A 25400-nucleotide genomic window follows, 5' to 3' on the forward strand; every position below is an offset into this window, starting at 1 on the left:
GTATCTCCTAACCAACAGCACAGAACAGCCATACAGAGAGTGGGTAGTGATTCCAGCTCTGGGAATTGCTAACTGTTGATCCAGTTTTACCAAGGAGTACACAGCACCAGTTTGATTTCCAGTCCCAGGAGCAGTTAAAATATCATCTGCTTTGCTTTGTAGCCCAGCATTAAATAAGCTGATCATTTCAGCCTCTCCCCACCAAAACTCAGGTCCAGCAGAAGCTGACAGACCAGACTGGCACTTTCCAGTCTGAGCAGAAAGCTCAGGGGTTTCTCTCTGCTGGTGAGAGCTGCCTGACAGAGATGGGGGGGTTTAAATGTGTTCTGGTTCACTGCTTCTAAGGCACAGTGTGGCCTCCCTGTCCAGCATGGGAATGGTTTCCTCACCAGCTCCATGGAATACTCCCAGAACCATCATAACAGCAGAAACAGCCCTCTTGCCTACCTTCCCCTGGATTTTCCTTCAGCTGCTCCTCATACTCCTGCATTGCTGACACACAGCTGTTGTGGATGAGCTCCCCTAACCGCTTCAGGTCAGCCACAGACTTATCCACCAGCTCAGCATCCCGGGCAATGCACTCCAACCTGGCAAAGGGAAGAGTTTTGTGTTTGATTCAGCATATCACCTTTCAGTCACTTCCTAATCAATTGTTTCACAGCCCAGTGATGTACAGATATGAATGTATGGAACATGCATGAGTTGAGCTGGTGCAGGAAACAACCCAATTTTTGTCTCTTTTTTTTTTGGTCTAATAGCTGCGGTACTGATGTAGAAAAAATGATCGAATCCTTTGGAATTTTTACTACTAAAGCAAAGGGGAGAATTTTCTATCTTGGGGACAACAGGGACCCTCAGTGACTCTCCAGTGCTTCCTCAGGCTTTTCCTGAGGTTCCATATTATCTCCATTTGATGGTCCAAAGCTGCCATCTGCTGTCCCTTTTGCCTGCCTGAAGTCAGTAACATCAGGACTCACACGCAAGCCTTGTGTTTCACAACACAAGAGTACAACCAGCTGAAAAAACACTGCTTTTCTCCTAGAATACATTCAGGGAACTCTGCCTCAGCCCTGAGACCTTTCCAGACCCAGCACAGGGTTTTGCAGATCCATGTTCAAGGACAGTGCCTCTCCTTGTTTCCCTTCAGGAGGGATAGAGTAGGGAAAGATGCTCTAAATTCAGTCCTGAGGCTAACATGCACAGAGAAGCTTGGCAAGTGTTTTGGGTAGCATTTGCTGTTCCAACAGCTGCTCCCTCTCCTTTCTGGGCAGAGTGGGAATGCCCCAAGGGCTGGACTCTGCCAGCAGGACACTGCTGGGTTACAGCCCGGTGCCACCACTGCTCCAGCTGGTTTTTGGCCAGCATTTGGCCATCAGCAGAGACACCAGGGACTGTACAGCACAGCTTGGGGTCCTTATGGCATGACAGAATGGCTTGTGCTGTCTGTGGAGCTGTATCAAACACCCAGAGCAATGTGTGTCTGGCTGTGCTCAGAAGTACAGTGTGCCTCCATGTTTCCCCTCTGGAGCAGAGCCAGCTTGGGACTCACCGTTCAAGAGGCAATCCAAACTTCTTGTAAGCCTTGATAAACCTAAGGAGAAAAAAAAATTAGTAAAAAACTGAAATAACTGCCATAAAAAGTAGGTCCAATATCACAAATATGCTTGCATGTATTAATTACAGCCTGTCACATTATCACCCTTGCATTCCCCACTGATCAGCTCAGCACCCCTCAGCACTGGGAAGCCTCATCTATTAGCCCCCACAAAGAGTTTTGTGACCTTGGCTGGAGAAGAACACAACATTATTATGCATGTTGAGTATTTGACAGATGAGGAACAAAAATGAGTGGTAACTGTAGTGAAAAGAAAAAAAAAAGAAGAAAAAAGCATTGGCTCACATCATGTTGGTAATTATTAATTCCATTTTTCCAGGAAGAAAAGGGGTATTAAATCAATGTCGTCAGTAATTTTAAAGCTCAGGCTGTAAATGTAGCAACCCATCACAGAAGAGCCAAATGTGGTTCCATCCATCACAGAGGTTTGCAGACAAGGTTTGCCATTTATTTTCATGTCTTATTTTCATTGTGAAAATCCCTGCTGTGGCTGACACAACTTTAGGGCAAGAGTTGCTGCAATCAAACATTGCCTTAAGCTGGGAGTAGACAGAATGGCTACAACTACAGATTATTTTTAAAATTAGTTAATTTTTTGCCTTCTATTTTTCATGTTGCATTCTTTCAGCCTCTTTCTGCTACATCACAATAACATAAATGGCTATTATATTGCATATTGCAATATGTCCTTCCTGCTCCATGGTTTCAAGATGGTTATGGGGCAGCAACCACAGCCAAAGAACTGTGACATCTCCTGCTTTAAAATACACCAGCTCAGAGATAGAGAGAGTTAAGGAAAACTCATAAAGTCCTCTTTTCCATCTTTGGTTGAACATCTGGGCAGAGCTGTAAGACAAAGATCTCTAGGAGAAACTCAAAAATTAGAAGACAGGAAAAGAAAATAATGTTCTGAGATTCAGCCCCCAGGTGACATCAGGGACTGACACACAACTACTCAGATCAGCAGGACCAGTGCTTCTCAAGGGGTCATTTTGCCAGAGCCTGCCTTTCACTTTGAGCTTAAATCAGCAGGATGACTGCCAGAAAAATGTCAGGAAGGCCAGAGCCCTTGGCTTCTCCAGCTCTGCAGTTCATGGCACCTAAGACCTCACATGTTATACAGCATTAGCTCAATCCACTTGGCCCATGAAGGGCAGTTACAACATGGATTAATTTTAGGAAGGTACCAGCTTCACTGTTGCCTGACTTAAGGCAACCCAGTCCATTTTGCACTGACCTGGATGTTAAGGTCATCAGCTGGGAGTAGACTGAATTATATAAAGGTGCAGAAGCTGCCCCAGTGAACCAGCTCCAGCAAACCACTGACGTGCTTACAGGTGAATGCTCCCTGGATTAATCCAGGATTTTCTCCACCTCCATGAGATTTCTATATTTGTTTTCTGAACTGCCTCTTGTGCTCAGCACTGACCTCCTAATTTCAGCATCAGTAAAGCCTTCCACAGTGTCTTTTCTAACACTCCGAGGACGTCCCCTGCGCTTGGGTCTCTTCTCGTCATCGGTATCGTCAGTCTCGCTTTCTGATCCAGATGATCTCTGCAGCCTTCTCTTGGTCTCTGCATCGGATTCACTGTCATTTGTCTGAGCCTGCACGTACCAGAGAAACAGTAGGACAGTTAACATCTGCTAATCTAACCAGATAACCACCTTTTCTGTCCCTCCACACACTGGCACTATTTAATGGACTGCAGAACACCTCGGCGTCCTTTCCTGAAGATGCAGGAGGAGCCCATGTAACCAACCCAGAGAGGCTGCACACCCTTGCAGCTCCCAGCTGGCTGAGGCTCTGGTGGTCATCCTCCCTTTACAGCCACCAGTTTCACAATTGTATTTTGATCTACTAAGAGATATTAAAATATTGATTTCTGTGGGTTTGGGCCACAGTCCCTTAGACTATTTTGAAAGCCAGGACATCTCAGAAATGAATCTGGATTCATCCAGCATGAATTATCCTTCTCTGTATTTTTCACTTTGATGTTTTTCCCCAGCTCCTCCCAGAGAACAGTTCTAACCCCTTAAAGTCCCATGTCCCAGCAGAGCATCCTTGCACAGTCAGCTTCCTTTGGGATTGGGTAGATCCCATTACCTACAGAAGAACTTGGGAAGGCACCATCTCCTTTGGCCCTCAGGATCCACATTTAGGCAAGAGCCACCCAGGGAGCTAGGGAGCCCACAGAAAAGAAACAGCCAGAAAGTTGCATAATCTGCAGCAAAATCCAGTACAATTGGATACTCTGCTTTGTGGTCACTACAGGTTCTTTTCATTTTGTCTGCTAAAATGAGATGAGTCACACCAAACCCAGTCTGGGCCCTCCCACTGCATCCCTAACCATTGGTCCAATGCACGATGCCAACAAGAGGTCAATGTGCTACCTCTGTGCTTTATTGCCAACCAATTTTGGAGGAGGAAAAAAAGCTCAGATGGCAAGGAGGCTTCCCTTGAGCATTCCCTTTGCCAGCTCTCACCTCCTGCCTCTCACCCCCTCAAGATGGGCTGTACCTTTTTAGTTGAGCTCCGGATTCGAGGCAGCATGTAGATTTCCTCCAATTCCTTCTGCCTTTCTTCCTCCTCCACCTTTTTCCTCTGCTCTTCTGGAATGATGTCGTCCCAGTCCTTCTGGGACCGCTCATCCAGCTCTGTCTCTTCCTCCTCCATGGTTGCAAAGTTGGCAACCTTTTACAAGCAAAGGAGAAGTTTTAGCAATTCCCTCCCCTGGCAGGAACACCCCAGAGCTGTCTGCTGAGCTTCAGCTCCTTCTCCATAGGAATTCTGCCAACACTTCCATAACTACTCCATAATTGATCCCTATGTCACTACATTCCTGGCCCCTTGCCATGTCTTTGGACTAACAGCTTTTGAGGAAGTACGTGCAGTTTAAGAAGTACTGCTGAGTATTTGTAAATTATTGGGTTTGTTTCCAAATTTGGTAAATTCTGCATTTTATTCACAGCCTTCAAAACCACTTACTTGAAATTAAATTAATATCTACATTGGGGGAGGGGGAGGGTTGGAACTGGATGATCTTTAAAGTCCCTTGAAATCCAAACTTGTGATTTTTCCAAGGTGTTCCTGCCTCTTACTGACCTCACCAGCATGGCAGGATGTGTGGAGCCACATTCCCACACCCCACTCCAGAGCTTGGGGGTTCATACCTTGAACTGGGAGAGCAGCTCGTCAGTGGCACTGGTGGACACTTCATTCTCCCGTGTTTCAGCCAGACGCAGAATCTCATCAATGTCCATCTCCTGCCAGTCAGGGAGAAGGAGGGATAAAGCGGAGGGTGCCGAGCACAGCGGGGAGTAAGAGGCTTTGAGAACAGACTCGTGTGCTGATATTAGCTAAATAAAGTGCAAATATCTGCAGGGGGTCACCCCCCAGGGCAGGGATGAACTGTCTTCAAGTGGTACAACGAAGTACAAATAAGGTGGCAGAACAGAGGGAAATGACCATCAAGACTTTTCCCAACAGTGGGGAAAATTTCCAGGCAGGGAGATGTAGGAACTGTGGACTGTTTTCCTGGGGGGAAGCTCTGCTGCTTGGGCCATTAGGAGAGTTGGTCAAAACACTCAGTGCTAAACTCAAACAATACTGCACTGAGGCAGGAGAGAGCGACCTGTTCACTGCACTGTGCTGACTCCTGCCTTGCTCAGAACCACCAAAAAAGGATGCTGAGCAAGTGCTCAGAAGAGGCAAGGAGAGGAGCCTGCAGCAGGCTGTGCTGTCACTAGCTAATGAATCCTCAGGAGCCAAGGGATTCCCTTGGTGAGCATTACTATTTAATCCCCAACAACAAGGCTCTCCTCAACCCTCCAACCCCAGATTCTGCCTTCAGCTTCTCCAGACTCCCACATGTCCTATTCACCAACCTGCTCTCGTGCACAGGGCAAGAACAAAGCAGGAGCAACCACACACAGTCCCTCTTGCAGACCTGCAGAGCACTACAAACTGCTATGTGATTTCAATTTCAAACTACCTGAGGCTCTGACTCTTCCCCTTCAAGCTCCTTGAAAAGATCTTCAGCTCCAAACTTCAAAATAGCTGTCAGCTCCTCTTTGTTGAAAGGATTTGAGCTGCAAGAACAAAAGAGAAGAAAAAGGTGTTTTGAGCTGTTCAGTCAGAACTGCTACAGCACAAAACCATACCAAAGTTTTTCCTAAGTGAAACAAGGAGTAGGTTTTCTACCCAGTACTATAAAAAGCTTTGTTATTAATCTCTTTCCTGCTCTAGCACAGACAAAGACTGCAATGGGAACCACCTCCATCTGCTGGGGGGAAATTAAGAGAATTTGACATCACTGCCAAAATACAGCTGTTCCACAACCAGGTTCCTTCAGACCAGGATGATCTCTGGGTGGAAGGCAGAAGAAAAAACTAGAAATGCGCTAAAACTAGATTTTCATTTCTGATCATCTTTATCCTATGTGTCCAAATCAATGGCTGCAGAAGCCAAATCAGTGGAAGCTCCCATAATTCATTAGCCTTCTGCCCTGTATCCTATCAAATAAATATCAGGAAATGCCAGCAGGTGAAGGTGGTTACGCCACATGATCCAGACATTCCTGCCTCTTGACACAGCCACGTACTTGGATCTCCCAGAGTTGTTGTCCAGAACAGTCCGGCCAGTGGTGTCCATACGCTGGATAACCAAATGGTCCAGCACCATTTTCTTCTTGGCTCTCTCAATGATCTCCTCCTCCACTGTCCCCTTTGTGACCAGGCGGTAAATATTCACCTGAGTGGCAAAAAGACAACACAGCTATTTCCTGGACATGCTCTGCTGATACAGCAATGCATCCCTCAGCTGTTTTCACTGGGCTGCTGACATGGTCTTTTCATGTACAGATGTGCTTTTCCAGAAGAAAAACAAGCACATTCTCTTTGTATCTCAGGAGATCCAGATAAAATCAGGATGGTTAACACAGATCTTGTAGTGTGCCTAGGCACAGAGTAAAAATCTTCAGAAACAATCACTCTAGATTCAAACTAGCACCAAGCTTTTCACACATCTAATAACCCCTAGCAAAGGTGGATGCTCTACTTTTTAAGTTTTTCTGAGCAAAAAAGAAAAGAGTCCACTAGAACTAGGCTGAGAAGTGCAATGCCACAGGTTGGGGTTCTGATTTGTTCAAAGCCAACAGAAAGACTTGGCACCTGGCAAATTTGGGCTGATTTTTTGTCTCCTAGTTTTTAAATGAGATTCCCTTGGGCAGCACTCTCTGGAGCAAGGACTGGGACAAAAAGCCCATGTTTTCAGAAGCTCTGGTGAGCTGAGAGCCTGTTGCACACACTGAAGGCACAGGGAAAACAACCCAGGCAGCTCTCCTGACCTGCTTCTTTTGTCCAATCCGGTGAGCTCGGGCTTGAGCCTGAAGATCATTTTGAGGGTTCCAGTCCGAGTCAAAGATAACAACAGTATCAGCAGAGGCCAAATTAATTCCAAGCCCCCCAGCTCGTGTTGACAACAAGAAACAGAAGTCCTGGGAAGGGAAAGGAAAAAAAAGCATCCATGAGTTAACCAGCTTGTAATTGTGGGCATAAAATAGCAATGGTGACTCAAAAGCTGTAGAAGGAAAATGGAGAGAAGGCTCTGTTGCACTCATGCTTCTTAAAGCAGAAGAAGGATTTCCTTCCTATACACCCTGCTAGTGCAGGCTGAGCACCACCAGTCTTTAAGCTCAGACCCAGGGTGAGGAAGTGCTGGCAGGGGTGAAGGGTGTGCTACTCCAGGCATGAATCCATATGGGAGAGCAACACAAGCAGCTCAAGGCAAGGGCACCCTGGAGCCACTTTTGAAGGTCAGACCATGTTGCCCACCAGACTCCCACCAAGGCAGCAGGCAAACACCTGCTATTTGTTGTCTGAACCCTGTTAGGAGTGAGAGCAGCAAGGAACAGACTGTACCAGGTTAGAGCCAAGATGCCTGAGCCCCCATGGGTGCCCTCAGGAGTGGGGAAAGGGCAGGTTCTATGGGCATTCTTGCTCCTTCCCCACTCAAACTTCCTTTTGTTAACTTTCCCACAACCACGATCTTTCACAAGTCCTGGGTGAGCCAAGAATTCCAGCCCAGGCTTCTGGGGTGAGGAAAGGTATTTCACAGCTGGGCTGACTGACACAAAAACAAGTGCCTTGCACCAGTCACTGTGAGTCAGCAAGCCCAGACGAGGTTTGAGATGCCCTCTCCTATTACACTGGAGACTGTCACCTCCAACACCAGACTCCACTGCCTGCCAACACTTAAAATCATCCTTTTGCCTCTGCCATTTCATATCCAAAACCAGCTTCAGACTGGAATCACTCAGAAACCATCTCATTCTCCAGACCATAGGGAGAGAATTTCTAAATTCTGGCTCTTTCCAGCCTCTTCAGGACTTTCTGGAGATGTGACTTGCAGCCCTGTTCCTTGGACGTGGGAGATTTAAAACAAGCAATATGGCTAGCTGCAAAACCTGCCATATCCATGTCTTTAAAAGTACCTGGGGTCCTGTAAAAAGAACTGAACTGAACTAATCCCCTCTTGTCAGTCACAACCTGTGGCTCAGCCACAAACCCTCTGCCCAGGACTGCAGTACCTCGGAGCCGTCGGCGTTGAAGTGATCCAGCGCCTGCTTTCGGATCTCCCCCTTGATCGAGCCGTCCAAGCGCTGCAAAAATCAGCAATAATGAGAAAAGAAAGAAGGTAAAGGAGCCCTGAGGGACTGCTGCAGCCAGTGCTGTGAGCCCTACAGCCCCCTTTGCTGCCTGCAGCGTTTAATTGTTAAAAATAGCCACCAATTAAAAATAACTGCACTGCCTCAGCTGTGTCACAAGGGCTGGGGGATGCTCAGGGAACAGGCACAGCGGGTGACACCGCAGCTCCCGTTACAGGCTCCCAGCCAGGCTCCCTGTGCTCACTGTCCTCTCCTCAGGGCTTATCACACCACACAGCCCAAAGCAGGGGCCTGTCAGAGGGGTTTTGCAGAGATGGGGCCACACTGAAATGAAGGGACATCCCAGCTCCCTCCAGTAAGCACCACCTGTAATCCCAGCCACCAACCTCTGGAAGCTCAGTGGCTCCCATTGCTCAGCCTCCCTATACATCTTCCTACACTTTCAAGAGGACCCCACTGTTTCCCATGCTGATGTTTCTCACCTGAAAAGGGTAGTGTTTGATAGTCAGGTACTCTGCCAAGATGTCCAGCATCCTCACCATCTGGGAGAAGATCAGTACTCTGTTGCCTCTCTCTCGCAGCCTGGTCAGCAGCTTGTCCAAGAGAATTAGCTTTCCACTGCTCCTGATCAGAGACTGAAGAAATAACCATCATTTCCAACCTTACCCTTTTGTACATTACACAGAGACCAGCATAGACATGCTCCCTTTGGGGTCATGCATTTCTTGTACATCTTTAATCTAATCATCTGGATTTACACAGCAGAGCCCACACACAATGAATCACACAAGATAGATCTTTACTGCCTGCAGCTCCTGCTCTAGAAGGTCACAAAATGTTGCCTACAGTGGAAGTGGAGGGCTGAGGGTTCAAGTAGCTCAGCTGTGAGCACTCTTTTTAAAGGAGAAGCCACAGAAGGTAAAGCTTCACCAGATATTATCTTGCTGGGAGGACAAAAGGGAGATTAAACTTAAGGAAAAAAGGTGGTGACCAAGGACACCACTCACCTGCAGGGTCTCAATGCCATTCTCTCTCTCGTTTTCCTCAGGAGGTTTGATAAGGTAGCAATGGTTGCAACACTTTTTCAATTCCATCACAATGTTCAGGAAGCCAGATGTGCTTCCTCTCGTTCCCTTTGAAAGAGCCTTGTAGTTTCTTGTCAAAATCCACCTGCAGGTAGGAAAATGAAGGTCCAGATCATTTCTCAGTGCAGAGCAGAGTCTTGGAGGAACAAAATCTTCAGCAACAGCTCATTCATGCATCAGTCTACTTTCCTCCCTCCATCTCTCCTCACTTCTCTTACAGGATACTGCTTTTTCCTCTCTAAAAACCCTGACCATACTTTCCTATCAATATTATCACAGTTTAATATTGAACAGCATCACAATTTTGTGCATATTTTTGCTCCCCAAGAAAAGACATAACCTCTGTCTTGCAAAGCTGGCCAGTTGAACTGTATCACTCTACAAAAACATCTCCCAGAAGGAAAGATACCAACTACCCCACCTCAAGTTCCTCCTGGGAAGCTCCCAGTACTACAGGTGATGGCACTCTGAAGGCCACAGTATCCACATTCCCAAGGCCCACAGAAAGATGTTCCCATTTCTACTGGCACTCCCAGTAACTTATTCAGTGACTCACTTGTAATACTGTTTCTGCAGAGCAGACATTTCCACCCGGAGGATCTGCTCCACTTTGGCTGGCAAAGATTTCTCCACATCTTTCTTCACTCTGCGCAGGAGAAATGGCTCCAGGACTTTGTGAAGGCTCTGGTAACCATTCTCTCTACCCTTCCCGTGGTCCTCTTCAAAATCCTCCCAGAACTCAAACCTGGCAACAGAAAGGAGGAGAAGGGAAGGGTCAGAATATCTCTTATGGCACCAAACAGCATCAATTGGATACATACCTGCTGCACAACAAGACAGGAGACCACCAGTTTAAGGGAAACACAGTGGAAGACAACAGGTTCACTCTGCTCTGGTTAACTAAACATGGGTGGTAAAGCTAGAAGCTCTCTGGGCTTAGATGCCTCCCTAACATCTTATATTTGAGCTCCATACTGACTCCCAGGACCCAAAATCCCAAGTTTTCCACTCTTTTGCTCTGTTGTCATTTACCTGGCAGCAGTTTCTGAACTTTCCACGGTGCCTCCCCCAGGCTGGGCTTTGACAACTGGACTGCTCTACCCTGCTCTGAAGGCTCTTTTGGGATTGTTGCTTCCTCTGACAGCTCCTTTGAAATGTAGACATCTGCTCTCCTTCACTTGGGAGACCTCAAACCTCTCCTTCACTCCTTCTGTGATCCAACAAAAAGAATTTGGGGGACAGCTCTTCTTGCACTCAAACATAATTTCAGTGACCTTTGGGGCATGGTTGCCTTAGCCTCAGAGATGCCCACAATTCAATTTATTTTAAAGAAAACAAAACATTTGTTACACTGTGGACACACAATCAACCAGACAGCACCCCCAGAGCTGTCATGAAATGGTTGGCAGAGGTGCCTGAACCACAGTGTACTGGAAACATCAGAAATGGCTGAGATGATTGCTTAAAACAAGTTTAGCCTTTTAGAGATGGCTGGAAGACAGCAGACATGTTTGAAAGGCATGTATCAGGTTTCCCTGTTCAGTTTGCTACCAGAAATACTCCTAGTGTTAGTTATTTAACCTTTGATTTTCCCCACTAATGTCTGTTCTGCTATCATTGCTGTGACACCAGTGAGTTCAATTCAGAGATTTAATTCAGGGATTGCTGCCATTCTGCATTCCTTGAGCGACTTAACAGATGAGAATGGATCAAGATATTTCTTGAAAGGCCCAAAAGGAGACTCACTTCTCTGGCATGATGAAGTGCAGCAGGGACCAGAGCTCTTTGAGCGAGTTTTGAAGAGGGGTGCCAGTGATCAGCAGCCTGTGGTTGGACTTGAAATCAATCAACGTTTTGTACAGCAAGGAGTCATCGTTTTTCAACCGATGGGCTTCGTCCACGCCGAGAAACGCCCAGTTAATGCTTCCCAAAACAGTCTGGAGGAAGAGAAGGAGAAAAACACAGGCACTGAGGAGATGCTGGGTCAGACAGGCCCCACACCTTGCACATGTGTCTCTCTCTCCAAGGCCAGAAAGCCCTGCAGTGTGTGCTGTCTGGGGTGTCCTGCCCAGCCCTGTGGCTGGACCCTCACAGGATTTTCTTGCTAACAAAATTTGGGGACCAAGGTGCCTTCCCAGGAAGGAAAAGGTGAAAATCATGCCGTACAATACTCCTGCTGTATCTCAGTATTCTTGCAGCAAGTGCCCCTATTTAATCCTCCTCTGCTTTACCCAGAAAGCACAGTCCTTCCCCAGCTTTTTACTCCCCTCTTTCTCCATGCCCTTGGGGCCCTGGGTAGCACTAATACCTCTGGAGCAACAACAGGAGAGCAGATGAACAAGCCTAAAAAGTTGAGGTAATCCAAGAGTTTTGATTTTAGTTTTTTTGTTTGGTGGGGTTTTTTTGGTTTTTTGGTTTTTCTTTTTTTTTTTTTTTTCAGCTTTCTGTTTTCTGCTAGGACTCAGTGATGCACTGACAGGGCTGATGAGTATTTCCTAAGCAGACAGATTTCTCCTAGATGTAAAAATGTAGATACTGTTAATGTTGTGGCCAGAGGTTCAGTGTAATGGCTTGTTCTCTTAGCAAACCTAAACTAAACTAATCCAGGTAAAAATCCAGCTACTCCTGGATACTGCCAGATGTCTTGTATGTAAAAAGAATAGCACAGGGGTGCAGTAGAAGAGTGAAGACACTGTAACATGTCACACATTCCCTGTGCATTACTGACAAGCAAAAGCAAATACTAACTGTAGTTCTCCATCACCAGAGGGAAGAGGTGCAACCCACTAGCTGAGGACTAGCTTTCCCCTTTCAAAATGAGAGGAAGTCTAAGTAAAAACAGTCTTGGACCATTACTCACCTTATCCTTGAGGAGGATCTCATATGTTGTGATAAGTGCATTGAATTTCAGTCTTTTAGACTGAGAATGGATCCACTCATATTCACGTATCTGTGAGGGGAGACAAAAGTTCAACCAATGTCATCAAAAGGAAAGAGGTAACAATTGTTATTTTAGTGTAGCTGTAGCCAGACACTCCAGCCACATCCAAAACCCTGTTGTTTCAAGGTGCCCTTTGATGAGCTCAAGGTGCCAAAGGAACAACTTGTTTTAGTGCACAAAGGATTCAACAGTTAACAAAATAAGGCCAGCTTGGTGTTGTGACATTAAAGAACACATTAGCTCACTGTGGACACCACTAGAGTCCCAACACCTGTGTGCTCCATTGTCTGAATAGTTCCAGACACTGAAGACAAGCATTTGTACACTCTTGGACTCCTCAAAGCACTTTTACACTGCTGGATTCCTCACTGCATATTTCAGCCCAGAGCAGTACTGGCTTCCAGACTCAGAGAAGCCAATACTCCTGCACTCACTCCAAGAAGGAAAATAAGGCAGAAAATTCCCTGCAGCAGTGAATTACACACCCACATGCTCAGTTCCACCAGCTCCAGCAGCCTGCAGTGCTGCCAGCACTATCCCCCAGCCTCTCCAGCTGCGTGCCACAAACATCACACACAAGCTACTGCTTTGCACCCAGTGCTCTCTGATTACACACCATGTTCCTGCTCATGAGGTCTCCAATGTAAACCACCACGTTTATCTCAGGTGCCCACACTTCAAACTCCCTCTGCCAGGAGGTGAGGGTGGACAAGGGCACAACCACCAGGAAAGGGCCATACAGCTGGTGTTGATGGAACAGGTAGGACAGGAATGATATTGTCTGAATCGTCTTGCCCAGGCCCATTTCATCAGCCAGGATCACGCTGTTGTTCCTGAGAGAGAGGAGAACACACAAAAATGCTGTCTGAGTGCATGATTCTGCCACTACTCATTTACTGTGCTCCACATGAACAGCAATCCATGACAAGGACAGAGAGGGGCAGTGCAAAAACAGTTATTTGAACACTTCCAAGTGGATCCCAATGAAAGCCACACTGAACATGGCACAATAACATGCAAAAATTAACAGTGATGACTCCAACTGAAGGAAAAAAGGCAAAGGGAGAGGGGAATCAGTGGCTTAAATTTAGGACATTTCCCAAAGATGTCAATGAATATATAAGCACACTGAGCCAGAAACCCTTTTTTTCCCATTAAATCAATGGAAATCTCGGGCTGATATGTACCAGGCTCATGCAACAGCCCCGTTCAGCACATGAACAGGCCCAGACAGAGAAAATGCTTTTTGTTTTTACACAAGGTTTTTTAAGTTCATGCTTTAGGTAGCTCCTGCTTGCAGTGCCTGTAGTGCAGCTGGGCGTGACAACATTTTAATTCCTTCAGGCTGCAGAAGGAGCACAGGTAAAAACCTCACTTGAAAACAGGAGTGCCAAATCCTCCTGGGACAAAAACCAGGAGTTCCAGAATGAACATCACAGCCTCTGTACATACTTGCACCAGGAGTGAGCCAGCCAGTTGAGGCCCTCCAGCTGGTAATCGCGCAGCTCCAGGTTCTCCCCGCCGATGTAGGAGGGCTGCTTCTTCAAGGCAACAAACCTTGGCCTCTGCTTCAACACCTGGAAAAGATGCTGCCATAAGTTCATTGAAGAGAAAGACAAACCAGCCAGTAGCTGAAAGGATGAAAATTCAGCAATGAAATCTATGAATTCAGTAAAGAGTGCATATCTCTTCACTGATCCAAATCATCCATGTTTCCTTAGCCAGTGCTTGTGTCTGCATTTCTTGTGATTTGCCTGCTGCTCTCTGGTTCTATGATCAGGGCTCTGAGTCCCCCAGGAGTGCAGTAAGCTGCACAAAATACACATGAGTTGGAACCAGCTCCACTTCCTTCTTTGTTCTCTTTTGTTTTTTCTCCCATTATTTCTGTCTCTCACCTTCACTGTATCAGCATCTTGCAGGCTTCCTCTTTTCCCAGGTGTGCTGTTTTTTTCATCCAACTGATATTAAAACTGCTGCAGCTCCTTCTTAGGAGGAAGCATTTTGCAAGGATTAATTAAGCCTCCCACTCCCCAGGGGGACATAACGTTCTCACTGTGCACAGAGTAAATGAAACTCGAAGGGGCTCACATCTCTGCCTGAAGTACAATATGAGAACAGCAAACAACCCTTCAAACACAGGTGGGAGGATGGGAAAATGTTCTCTGACATTTATCCTGACAAAATTTCGTGTTCCCACTGCTTGCATCTTCCCCCAGCTTGGAGGAACCCAGCAAAGGAGAGAAGAGAAGGCAGCAAACCTTGCAGTCCCGCGTGGGAATCGTCTTGGAGTTGTTACGACTGTTGAAGCTGTCGATGCAGTGCTGAAATTTCTTGCTGATCAGAGCCTCATCTTCCCAGCTGCACTCGGCATAGGGCAGCCCCATCCACTTGCACAGGTATTCAGGGTCATTTGAGGATGTTTTGCGACTGTTTGCTGTAAAATATGCAAAAAAGCCCAAATCTCAGCACCTATGGTTGGCTGAACCACAAGCGCAGTTCACAGGCTGAACTCCCCAGGCAGCCACAAGACAGGTCTTAGCTCGTGGAGAAAGTGTAGAGAGACAAAAAAAAAAAGTTCTTTTACCTGGGAAATCTGAATGTCCCGTGGCAGACTTGCTGGTCTTCACAGCTGTGTTTGGAGAGAGAAGGGAAGGGAAAGGAGGGTTGAAATGCTGGCAGCCAGCAGAGGGAGCAGGGCAGGCGATCAGTGACACACACCCACGTTTTTGTAGAAATTCTACTGGAAATAGGTTAAACACCACCCCAAGCCAATTCACAAAGCAACTGAGTGCTGGCACGTCTGACTGACAGGACTGTGATATTATCAAAGTGCTCACTACGTTCTGGTTTTATTTTTATTAATTAATCATGAAAATCTCACTCCTGAGCTGCCTTGCATTCTAACCACATCCTCAACTACACCACAGAAAGTGGTCCTCACAAAAGTCAGGCCTGTACTGCTGCTTTGGACACCTTACACCCAAAGGGTTGAAGCCAAAGAATTTCAGCAGCAACAATTTCAGCAACCCCTTGGAAAACAGTGTGTCATCCCACACTCCAGGCAAGGATAGTGCCTGATTTGTATTGCTTGTAAATACAAATCTGTGAACCTAGATTTCTACTGTCCAAATTCATAAATTTCAGACAATGAAATACACTAAACTCCAGAGTTTTTCTTCAGGGATACTGGAGGACAAGGAAGAGGAGAGACTCATTCTGCTGTCACACGGAGTTTAAAGCTCCCACTCCTACTTCACCCCTTTACCAAAGCCTTGGCTCCACTTACCAATTACTCTCTCCACTATTTGATACTGTTTGTTCAGCTCTGAAGCCAGCTCTTGTTGGCAGTTGAAATATTCTACATCTTCAGGTGATACCTTGCCCAGCCTAGATGTAAAATAATCCAAAAAGAAAACCAAACAAAAAAACCCATTATAATGCTTCTATCGTAGTGCTCATGGATACCAGAAAATCTATTTTCCTCTATGGTTCTGTCATTCTGGCAAGTAATTGGAGCAAACTACTGTTTATAGGACATGTTTCCTAAATTTCCTATAATTATAAATTATTGCTGAGAAGCAAATGTTACAGATATTCAGACTATCTGCCTGATAAATGCTGCCTCATTCTGACTCAAGAATCAGTCTCAAAACCAGAATCAAATAGAGATGGAAGTTGATCCTCCAGCTTTAGCACTCTGGAAACACAACACAGCTTCCCGTATAGCTCCTGGGGAAGTTGGACAATAACTGATGCAAAAACTTGCACATAGAGAAGCCCATAATTAACAAGGGTTAATAAGGCTGCAAGCCCTCACAGCACCTCCTGGGCCATGCAAATCTGTGCACCATTTATTTTTTGTCAGCTCTCCCAATTCTTAAGCCTAGGAAGTGGCAATAGTGTGGATTTCATGCCTTGTCCTTTCCATTTTACAACTTTTCACACCACAGACATCATTTCTGTGAGGGGAGGATGTTCCTCAGCAGGCAAAGAAAAAACAGACTGTGTGCACATGAAACACACTTTGCAAGAAGAAATCAAACATTTTCAGTAATGACTCTACAAACTTCTGGCTAAAAACTATTTGCCCAAGGCCAAATCGCTGGTTGCAGTGAAGCCTACCATTGCTTGATCTCCTCCTCTTTTTTCTTGAAGTTTTCCAGCTTTTTCAGGCCCTTCACTTTCTGCTGCTGCAAGGACTCCTCGCTCTCCCAAGTGCTGTGGATGTATGACCAGCCTTTCCATTTGATCAGGTACTGAACTTCCCCTTCATCCTTCTCCGGGTCGAAGTCGGCGCTGGGGTTGCCGTTGGCCTCGGTTGCATACACTGTGGTGGAAGCACCAATGGCTGCAAGAAAAACCAGCCTGCATTTGGTACTCTCGTTATCAAAAACTGGACATGAACTGCATTAGAGCAGAAAGTTACTCTGCTAATACATCTTTTGTGGCAGCACAAAGAACATCGGACAGATTCTGCAACACTATCAGCCAGGCAAAGTTTTCCATACAACAGGATCTTTTGAAATCTGTCATAAGTAGCTTTTCTTTAAGTATAATTCGAAGGTCTCTTGAAAATGTTCACAACCATTCAGTCTTACAAAAACACTTTTTTGTAAGGCTTTGAGAACAAAACATAGGCTTTGTCAATGGGACTATGAAAACTGACTCTCCTAGAAGATCTGTTTTATACTTCAAAGCAGAGAAAAGCAGGAATTGTTGAACAATGGCTGCATCTTTAAAAAGTGTGCAGGCTAAATGAAAGCTGCTGAGCACAAAAACTATAGAGATTTTAGGATTTTAAGTATTATATTTTACAAAAGCTATTACGTACTACAAGACATAAATAAGAGGCATAGAGGAAAAGATGAAAAGAACTGAAACAACCCTTGGCTCCACTTTGAAGTTGCAAAAGCATTGCACCAGCTCAAGAGAAACCGTGAGCGCGCGCGATTGCCATCAGAAATAAAGGCTTCTTCCAGAACCACACACCTCCCTTTTTTCCAAGCCTGATGTCCAGGACTTTCTCAATAGTTTCACTGTTGTCTTGTTGTTCATCAGCTCCTTCCCCAGTCATCTCTATCAGGTCATCAGAATCCGTCTCAAAATCATCATCCTCTTTGTAGCTGAATAAGATCAAAACCAAACTGATATCAAACGCTTGAGTCTTCCCAGCCCACCAACACAAAGAATGGCTCAGACTGGAGCACCTTCTCCAGCATTTATCCTGTGGTTTAATGCACATTCAGCACACACATGCCTTAAGTCATCCAGTCAGTATTTTTCCCCAAGACAGATAGATACACTTTATCAGACAAATCCTCTGTTTTGCCCATAGTTTTTCTGACCAGCATCAGATGAATTCATAAGGTGGAACAATCTCTGCAGAAGAAGCAAGGGCATAACAGAGAAAGTCTCCACTGTTGAGGGAATTATTCTATGGAGGTTGCAGAACATTGAAAGGCTGCATGGGTGCCTGCACTTCCCTAGGAACTGCACTTCTCATCTTTGATGAATGTTTAAGCACCACAAAACATCATTTGGATGGCTCTTTGCAAGTCCCATATTAGGACTGCCCAAAAGGTGACAAGGGAATGGATAAAACTTTACCTTCACCATGTCTCAACACTCTGCCCCAAGGCATTACCTATCAGCCACTCTCAGACAACTGGTCCAATCCAGCACAGCTGCTCCCCCCTTTGCTCATTTCCATCTACTATTTGCAATTATTAACCTCATCTGAGAGTGCTTTAGAAACATTATGCAAACCTCCTCACGTTTCTCTAAGAGGGACTGGTAAACACTCCCTCCTTCACAGATGGCAAAACGAGGTAAACCCGGATGTTCCCAGCATGAACCTGTCAAAAGAGCCACACCTCAGCCACAGGGCTCTGCAGGACCACACAGGGGACCCAGTAGCCCCTCTTTCCCAACCAGCTCCCACCCCCAAGCAACCCCACACTTCTTCACACCTGACATTTTTGGCTGCTCTTCGCCGAGTTTGTCTCTTGGGGGTCTCATCGTCTTCGTCGTCATCGTCATCTTCAGATGAGTCTGGTTTCTTTCTCTTCCCACGCTGGATTTTGTGGGGCTTTTTAACACCAGTTTTGGCCACTGTTCTAAAATAAAAATTAATAAAGCCATAATACAGGATGGTTTATGTAAACATCCGCTTTAGTAAGTCTTTAAGGAAGCATGAATCTCAAATATTAAACTCCTAAGGGTTTTAGTTTGCTCTGTCATGGAAACAACTCTATTTATTGCTCACTGGAGCATGAGATGGGAAGATGAGGGAGTAACTAGTCCCTAGGTTTACTAGGTCATAAACAAGGATAATATTGCAGGGAAAATCCACATTCATTAGTGACAAATAGAGATTTCCTCTCCACACAGCACAGGCAGAAATATAGACTGAACCAACCATTCCTTACCTCCTTTGGACAGGTCTTCTTGCTTTAATTTTCTTCGGTTCAGGCTCACTCTCTCCACTGGTGCCTTGCTCCCCTCCATCTTCATCCTCTTCTCCAGCAGAGACCTCTCTTTTCCACTTAATTCTGCAGTCAGAAATGTAGGTCATGAAGGGCAATGATATTTCCACTCAAATACTTGGCTGAACAAACCATGAGGGCCATAATTGCAGGGAAAAATTTCAAAACTGCACCCTTGGCTGTTCAGTGCAATGCACGGGGGATGTTATGGTGTGATTCTCTGCTTTTAGGAGGGCATCTCAGTCACCTGGGTTTTTGTTCACACAGTGGCAGGATTGCCTGGACTGACAGCAGCTCTTACCACATACAACCATGTGCTGGTGGCATAGCTGTACTTCTTGAACCTGGGTGGGCAAGGGCTTTGATTGATGATTTTTTTTTCTCTATTTCTGCATTTTTGAGATGGACTGGAGGGATCTGAAGAGAAGTGCTCACTGTCACAGGGCATGATCCCCAACATGCACAGTTACATGAGCTCCTTGGAGCCCAGAAAATGGAATAACCAGTCTCCTGCCATCTAAATTCTCCTGCCAAGTTTCCAAGTGTGAAGCCAAGTCACATTGTACCATTAGAGGAAGGAAGCATGTTCTCTGTGGGCAACTCAGAACAAAGCTGCAGCTCCAAAATGCCTTTTGGAGGATCCCCTCCTCTCTCCAAGGGGATATGGAGAGTCCACAAGGATCATTCCCTTGCCCAGGAGAGATCCATACTACCACAGTCCTCCCTGTGCTTTATCATCTTCCCTCCTGCACTGATGGAAGGAACTAAATGAAGAGTTAAAAGATAAGATGCAGGAGACAGAAAGCAGGATCATGTGGCAGTGTTTAGATTTTCTCCATCAGGCAGCTCATAGCTCCCTACTCTACTTTAGTGTTTGGAAAAACTAAAGGGTACTTCTTAGATGGCAAAAGGCAGTAAAATATGACTGTAAGTGAACCCAGTTATGGTGCTCAGACATCCAAAGCATTCTTTATGGAAGTTCTTTTGTTTTAACAGAGGGTTGTAAAAGATAAAAGAGGATAATAATTTGGCATTTTATTCTCAGTTAATCAAAAAGGTGGGAGGAGAAGGGATTAAACTTTTTAAAGTATCTCTGAAGGAGAATCAGTAACCTGATGGAAAAGTGAAAGACTGACAACAGAAAGTGAACCTGACTCATTCAGATTCCATGACAGGCACAGTAGGAAAACACAAACAAAAGTTGGAAACCTGCATCCATCTATAGATCCATATTCATACTTCAATTTCAGTAATCCAAATTATGATTACTGGAAATAATAAAGTATTTATTTTACAAGCTCTCCATGTTGACAACTCCTATCAAACAATCCAGTGTGCTACCGTTCTGAAAAAGAAACCAAAGCATCACCACTCAAAACCCTTTCCTTAGAAACTTACTTTCTTTTCAACTGCTTCTGGCGTCTTCTTTTTGGGCTCTCATTTTCAGATTCGCTACTTGCCTTCAATTGAAAAGAAAGAAAATCAGGTTGTAGGCTTCACTCTGGACTGGCTCCTCAAGGATGCAAGTGAAACACGTGCCCATGGGTCCTTTCCCTGCAGCCTGAAGGACACTTGGGTGCAGAGCAGCCACCTCCTGGCACTGTCACCTCAGCAGCAGCCAGGCAGACCTGAAGTGTGTGCAACAGCCCAGGGATTGCAAACCCACAGGTGAATTTATCCCAAAAAAATGCATTTTGATCTCTGCCTTCATAACACAAACCTCCCACAAGGAATGAAATAAAAATACTGTCATAGAAAGGCAATATTCTCATCAAAATAGTGTCCTTGCCTTGCTGTTGTTCTTTTTCTCCCACAGCAAAAGTCACCAAGGACCTGATTGGGTCAGAGCCACGTCCTGCTGCTTTCCTTCCTCCTAATCCTAATGGTCTCCACCAGTGAAGTGTCTCTAGCTAAATATATCTAGAGCTATTCTAACTACTTGCTGTACTATTTTAAAAGTGGGTGTCACTAATTCCCACAGACCACGATAGCTAAAATAATCTCTTTATGCCAGTTATACACAACCCCATTTTCATAAAAACTAGTCAACCATGAAAACAAATCACCACACAGATAACATGACTTCTCCTTAGTGTTTTCTCCTTGTGTTTTCTCCCCCAAAAAACACAAATAGGCAGGGACAAAACTGAAGGTTTCTAAAGAAGTATTAAAATGACAGAAGTAGCCTCCAAGATTGCTTGCTCCACACGCTTACTGGAAATCTTCCACTTCTAGCTGCTTTTTGCCACAATATTCAGCTGTGGCTCCAGGCACTGTCTGTCTATCACCATGGGTACCACAGTTTGCAGCCCCTGACACCCCCAGTGCCCTCCTGGACAGAGCTCACACAGCTGTGCACACAAGGACCTTGTGAAATGGTGTGATCTGCAACATTCATCCTTCATTCCCATTTTCCAGCTTTCCTTCCATCAGCAGATATTTCCTTCTGGCTTGCATCAGTGTATCCATTAAAACACACTAAAATACTGGATGCCATGTCAGACCACAAGCTTTCCTGGATTTGGTGTCAGATTTGCATGTGACACAATAACACCTTTTGCACCATATCTTACTACAAACACATGTTCATCCACCTGTTTCACGGCCCTGCATGAAATCCATGTCTCATTTACCAAGCATGAAGCAAGTGCCTGGCAAACACCATGGACAGCCCTACCTACCCTTGCAGCACAAGCCAAGCATTCTACAGATTTCAGTTTTGACACACAAAATTTAAGTCTTCAGTCTTCCTTTTCTCTTTTAATCCCTTACCCACTTTCTGAAGCTTTTCCATTCCAATTGGGCATGATTTTAATAGCTGTCTCTCAGTGCACATTTACTTTTGCTGTCTTTTGGCAAGCCACAAGTAAAGAGAGGTGGATTTCTCTTTTTCTCTGCGTCAGAGAAAATCACATTGGGAGAAAACCAAATACAACCTTTAGCTCTTTGAAATTAACTCCACTTCTGTGCCAAAACCCCATTCTCCAAGTTTCTAGTGTCCATTTTCCTAATGCCTGTACTCTCCCCCGCTCTGTCGCTATGTCTACAAAGCTGATGACAATCTCTTAATGACTCGACTTTTCCTCCCCTCTTCCACCTTGAAAAATGTAACTTGTGACTGCAGCTCAGCCGCCTTCTCTTACATTTTTCAAAGACACCATTGTCTGTTTTGGATGAGTGTCAAGCCCAGCTCTATCTCCTCTGACACAGCCAGTCCCCAGCCTGAGTCATCTGCCTGCCTTGTGCTCCCACATCCTCCCCACCCCAGTGTGGAGTGCTGGGAGTGCTGCAGCTCCTCAGCCTCTCCTCCCCACTCCCTCACGTCTCCTAGTGATAAATTCCTCATTTAGGGAAGCTCAGAGGATATCCAAAGAGCCAGGGGCATGTCAGGTCCAGAGTGTGCACCTGAGGCCCTGTCTGCCCAACATCACCATCAGGAACAGACTGGTTGGGAAATCACATGCAACTTGAATTTTAATAATGATAAATTACCTCCCTGAATGACACAAGCTAGGCTGGCAAAATCCATCCCCAGTCCCCCGTGGGATTTTTGTCAGCCCAGCAGGAGATGCTGGGGTCACACTGCTTGCTCCAGAGCCTGAGTGCCAGTGCTGGGCTTAGGCTGCCCTGCTGGGGTTCTGCTGCAGCGGCCAAGTGGAAAGACAACGTGTCTTCCCTAGCTCTCCCTTAACAAACACTACAAATATGCCCAACTTATTCCTGCACCACTGCTTCCAGCTGGACTAGGATCTGGCCTCTTACAATTTCCCCATCCCTAGCTGAAGGGATCAGCCTTCCCTCTCCATGCCTCACTGACTTTTCACATCAATTCTTTCCGTCTCCCAGCACATAAAGTGCACACACTTTTCCTACATTAATTACACTGTATTTTGCTGTGGAGCAATGCTGAACAGACATAATGATGCTGTACATGGAGCACCAAGTGGACCAAGGCAGAGCAATTCAAAGTTCTGCTCCCATTGATTATCCCTGTGTATCCTTTGCCACTAGCCCAGGGCAGGAGACATGAAGACTCCAAGGCCATTGGAGACGAGGTCCAGGTGAGCCTCTGGAGCTCACATTAGGAGAGATAATGACTTGCTTAAACAGAGCAAAAAGTATTTCAGACTAAAGTCAAAGTGAGGATTTGCTCATTTCAGGCTTAACAGAGGCCAAGCTCTAGTGCTTCAGAAAAGCTGGAGAATCTCAGATCACTAGGTTAGTTTTAGGAACTTCTCTTTCCCAGTGAGACCAGTACAGGAAATACATGAAGCAAAGAATTTATCAAAATGCAAATAAGCAGATTTTTTTTCCAATAATAAAACCAACTGTATTTTGAGAACACACTGGTGCGTGACTTCTGGCCTCTCTCTGACAGAAAAAAATGCACTCACATTTGTCACCAACTTCAATCTGAAACTATTCTTTTTATAGTAAAAAGATTGTGTCTGGTTGGGGCACATTTATCTCTCAATTACCTCAGAATAAGAGAATAATTGATAAAATGGTTTGGGTTGGAATGGACCTTAAATATCATCCAGTTCCAACCCCCTGCCATGGGCAGGGACACCTTCCACTATCCCAGGTTGATCAGAGCCCCATCCAACGTGGCCTTGAACATCTCCAGGGATGGGGCAGCTACAGGTGCTCTGGGATACCTGTGCCAGGGTCTCACCACCCTCACAGGGAAGAATTTCTTTCATGTATCTAACCTCAACTTCCCCTCTTCCAATTTGAATACTCTGAAAGGCACCTGGCCCTGCACGCCTCACATCCCCTGGCTGAAACCTAAAGTGATTTATTAACTGCAAAGAAAATGCCTAGGGAAGTAGTGTTTTTACTAAAAAACTCACACCTTCTCTTGTTCCTGGACACAGCTCTGAGCCTCTGAGCAGCTCTGTGCTCCTATGCAAAGCTGCACTTTCGCTTCCCTGATGGCTCAGCCCACGCCTGGGTATTGATCACGAGTTATCACCCTCCCTGATCGCAGCTCGGACACCTACACAATGAGCCCAGAAATCCCCAGAAGGCAACCATTTCTAGCACACAAATAACCCTACCCAGAGTGCTGCTCTCAGAGGACACAATGATTGAGCAGGTCCCAAAACCTGAACCACCTCCACCTCTGCGCCATCTCCCCCGTGCAGGTGAGTCACAGGGCAGCGCAGGGAGCTGTGATGGCTCATCCTTGCTCTGGTCTCTGAGCACGCTGCCTGCATGATGCTCTTTGCTAATCTGCAGAGAAGCATTAGGGAAGAAGGCAATTACAAGCCCCCAGACACTGTGCTGGAAGTTCCAAGCAGCAAGAGATAGGTGCAGGTCACTGGTGACAGGATTAACCCTGCAAAGGCAAAAAGCTTCTTCAGAGGTGCTTTGGGCTTCTGCTAGTTCCAGCAGCAACAAGGAGTGCTCAGCACCATGCAGGCTTGAGCTATGCTATTTCCTCTCTCTTGGTGTCTTCCAAAAGCAAGACTTTCCATCTCCTGCTCTCAGCGAGGCCCCAGCACTGTGCTCCTGCCAGGTCACACCCTCCATCAGACTCTGCTGCAGATGGGAGTTGCCCTGTGGGGACCAGTCAGTGTTGCTCTGGGGAAAGGGGGCTGACAGGGTGCTCCAATTCATTTCAGCTTTCTGTTTCACATTAGTTGCAGTGGAATCATTTGGAGGACCTTTGGGATTTTTTTGTTTTTTACAATATTTTGTGGTATAGCAAAGTTTTTGCATCTCAGTTCTTTTTAACTTTATCATACCTTAGGTAGTAGGAAATAAAGATATCGAAAAAGAAAACAACATTTGCAAAACCACGTAATATTGTAAAACAAAAAAAGAAGGGACTTACCTGGGCCCCTAAGAGGGCAGGGGGGTGTGCAGCGGAGCTCTGGGGTGGGTGTGAGGTCGCCGGCACAGTGCATGCCGGGGCATCGCACAGAGGGGCGGCCGGCCAGCCCGGCCTCTGCCAACTTGAAAAGGAAAACAAAAGCTATGTCAATGGTGTGCCCAGAGCCCCTTCCTGACTCTGCTCTGCGGGACAGCCAGCACAGGAGCTGGGGGGGTAGCTGTTGGCACTGGGGTGCCACAAGGCTCAGCAATGACGCACCAGAGCAAGGAGCTGGAGACCTGCACGTGAACCCTCGAGCATCCGAACGCACATCTTGGTGGCGAAGCACAAACAGCCCGAGTCAGAGAGCACCACTTGGCTCCTGCTCTGCTTAAAGTCTGCTGCTTTTCTTCAGATTCCCAGCCCTAAGCCCCAAGCTCTCCATGGAAGACTCTTTCTGGTTCTCTTTCCCCTCTGCTATAGCTACTCGACTTCCCTGAAGACCTGCAGATGAAACGCTCCATGCAGAAAACCTGTCAGATGCAAATGAAGGTGGCACCTAATTCCTACATCTTCAGAAAAAAACCCAAGAGTGTTCTGAAAAAGGAACAATTAGATGGTTTGGCTGCCAGGCTCTGACCACTGTCACCTTCAGCTGAGGCATAAAAGACTCCCCAATATTCAACCAAAGAAAAGTGATGGGTCATGAAGCTGCACACACACAAATGCATTTATTAGTGGGATCCATTCCAGGATGGGCAACAATGACTGTTTTGTTGCTTTGAGGTGTT

General features: G+C 45.9%; 1 protein-coding gene across 5 annotated transcripts in view; it reads right to left on the reverse strand.

The window, feature by feature from the left end:
• The window catches only part of CHD2 (chromodomain helicase DNA binding protein 2), an 84680-nt gene that overhangs the window by 11933 nt on the left and 47347 nt on the right, over window positions 1-25400 (reverse strand). For 4 of the 5 annotated variants that reach the window (XM_085070394.1, XM_085070395.1, XM_085070396.1 and 1 more), the window contains 24 exons: window positions 20190-20251; window positions 18735-18857; window positions 18276-18422; window positions 17296-17429; window positions 16429-16654; window positions 15593-15693; window positions 14891-14935; window positions 14565-14740; window positions 13759-13883; window positions 12923-13139; window positions 12226-12315; window positions 11112-11302; window positions 9922-10110; window positions 9288-9450; window positions 8763-8915; window positions 8203-8274; window positions 6961-7110; window positions 6217-6365; window positions 5608-5704; window positions 4787-4879; window positions 4134-4307; window positions 3045-3220; window positions 1550-1591; window positions 448-587 (listed from right to left, as the gene is read on the reverse strand). In XM_085070394.1, coding sequence (XP_084926520.1) covers window positions 448-587; window positions 1550-1591; window positions 3045-3220; window positions 4134-4307; window positions 4787-4879; window positions 5608-5704; window positions 6217-6365; window positions 6961-7110; window positions 8203-8274; window positions 8763-8915; window positions 9288-9450; window positions 9922-10110; window positions 11112-11302; window positions 12226-12315; window positions 12923-13139; window positions 13759-13883; window positions 14565-14740; window positions 14891-14935; window positions 15593-15693; window positions 16429-16654; window positions 17296-17429; window positions 18276-18422; window positions 18735-18857; window positions 20190-20251 — 3235 coding nt within the window. Of the gene's footprint in view, window positions 1-447; window positions 588-1549; window positions 1592-3044; window positions 3221-4133; window positions 4308-4786; window positions 4880-5607; window positions 5705-6216; window positions 6366-6960; window positions 7111-8202; window positions 8275-8762; window positions 8916-9287; window positions 9451-9921; window positions 10111-11111; window positions 11303-12225; window positions 12316-12922; window positions 13140-13758; window positions 13884-14564; window positions 14741-14890; window positions 14936-15592; window positions 15694-16428; window positions 16655-17295; window positions 17430-18275; window positions 18423-18734; window positions 18858-20189; window positions 20252-24630; window positions 24752-25400 lie in introns of all 5 variants that reach the window. The other variant, XM_085070397.1, reaches the window with a different exon arrangement.

This window comes from Lichenostomus cassidix, chromosome 10 (assembly GCF_008360975.1).
Source record: "Lichenostomus cassidix isolate B80296 chromosome 10, HeHo_3.0, whole genome shotgun sequence".
NCBI classification, from domain to species: Eukaryota; Metazoa; Chordata; class Aves; order Passeriformes; family Meliphagidae; genus Lichenostomus; species Lichenostomus cassidix.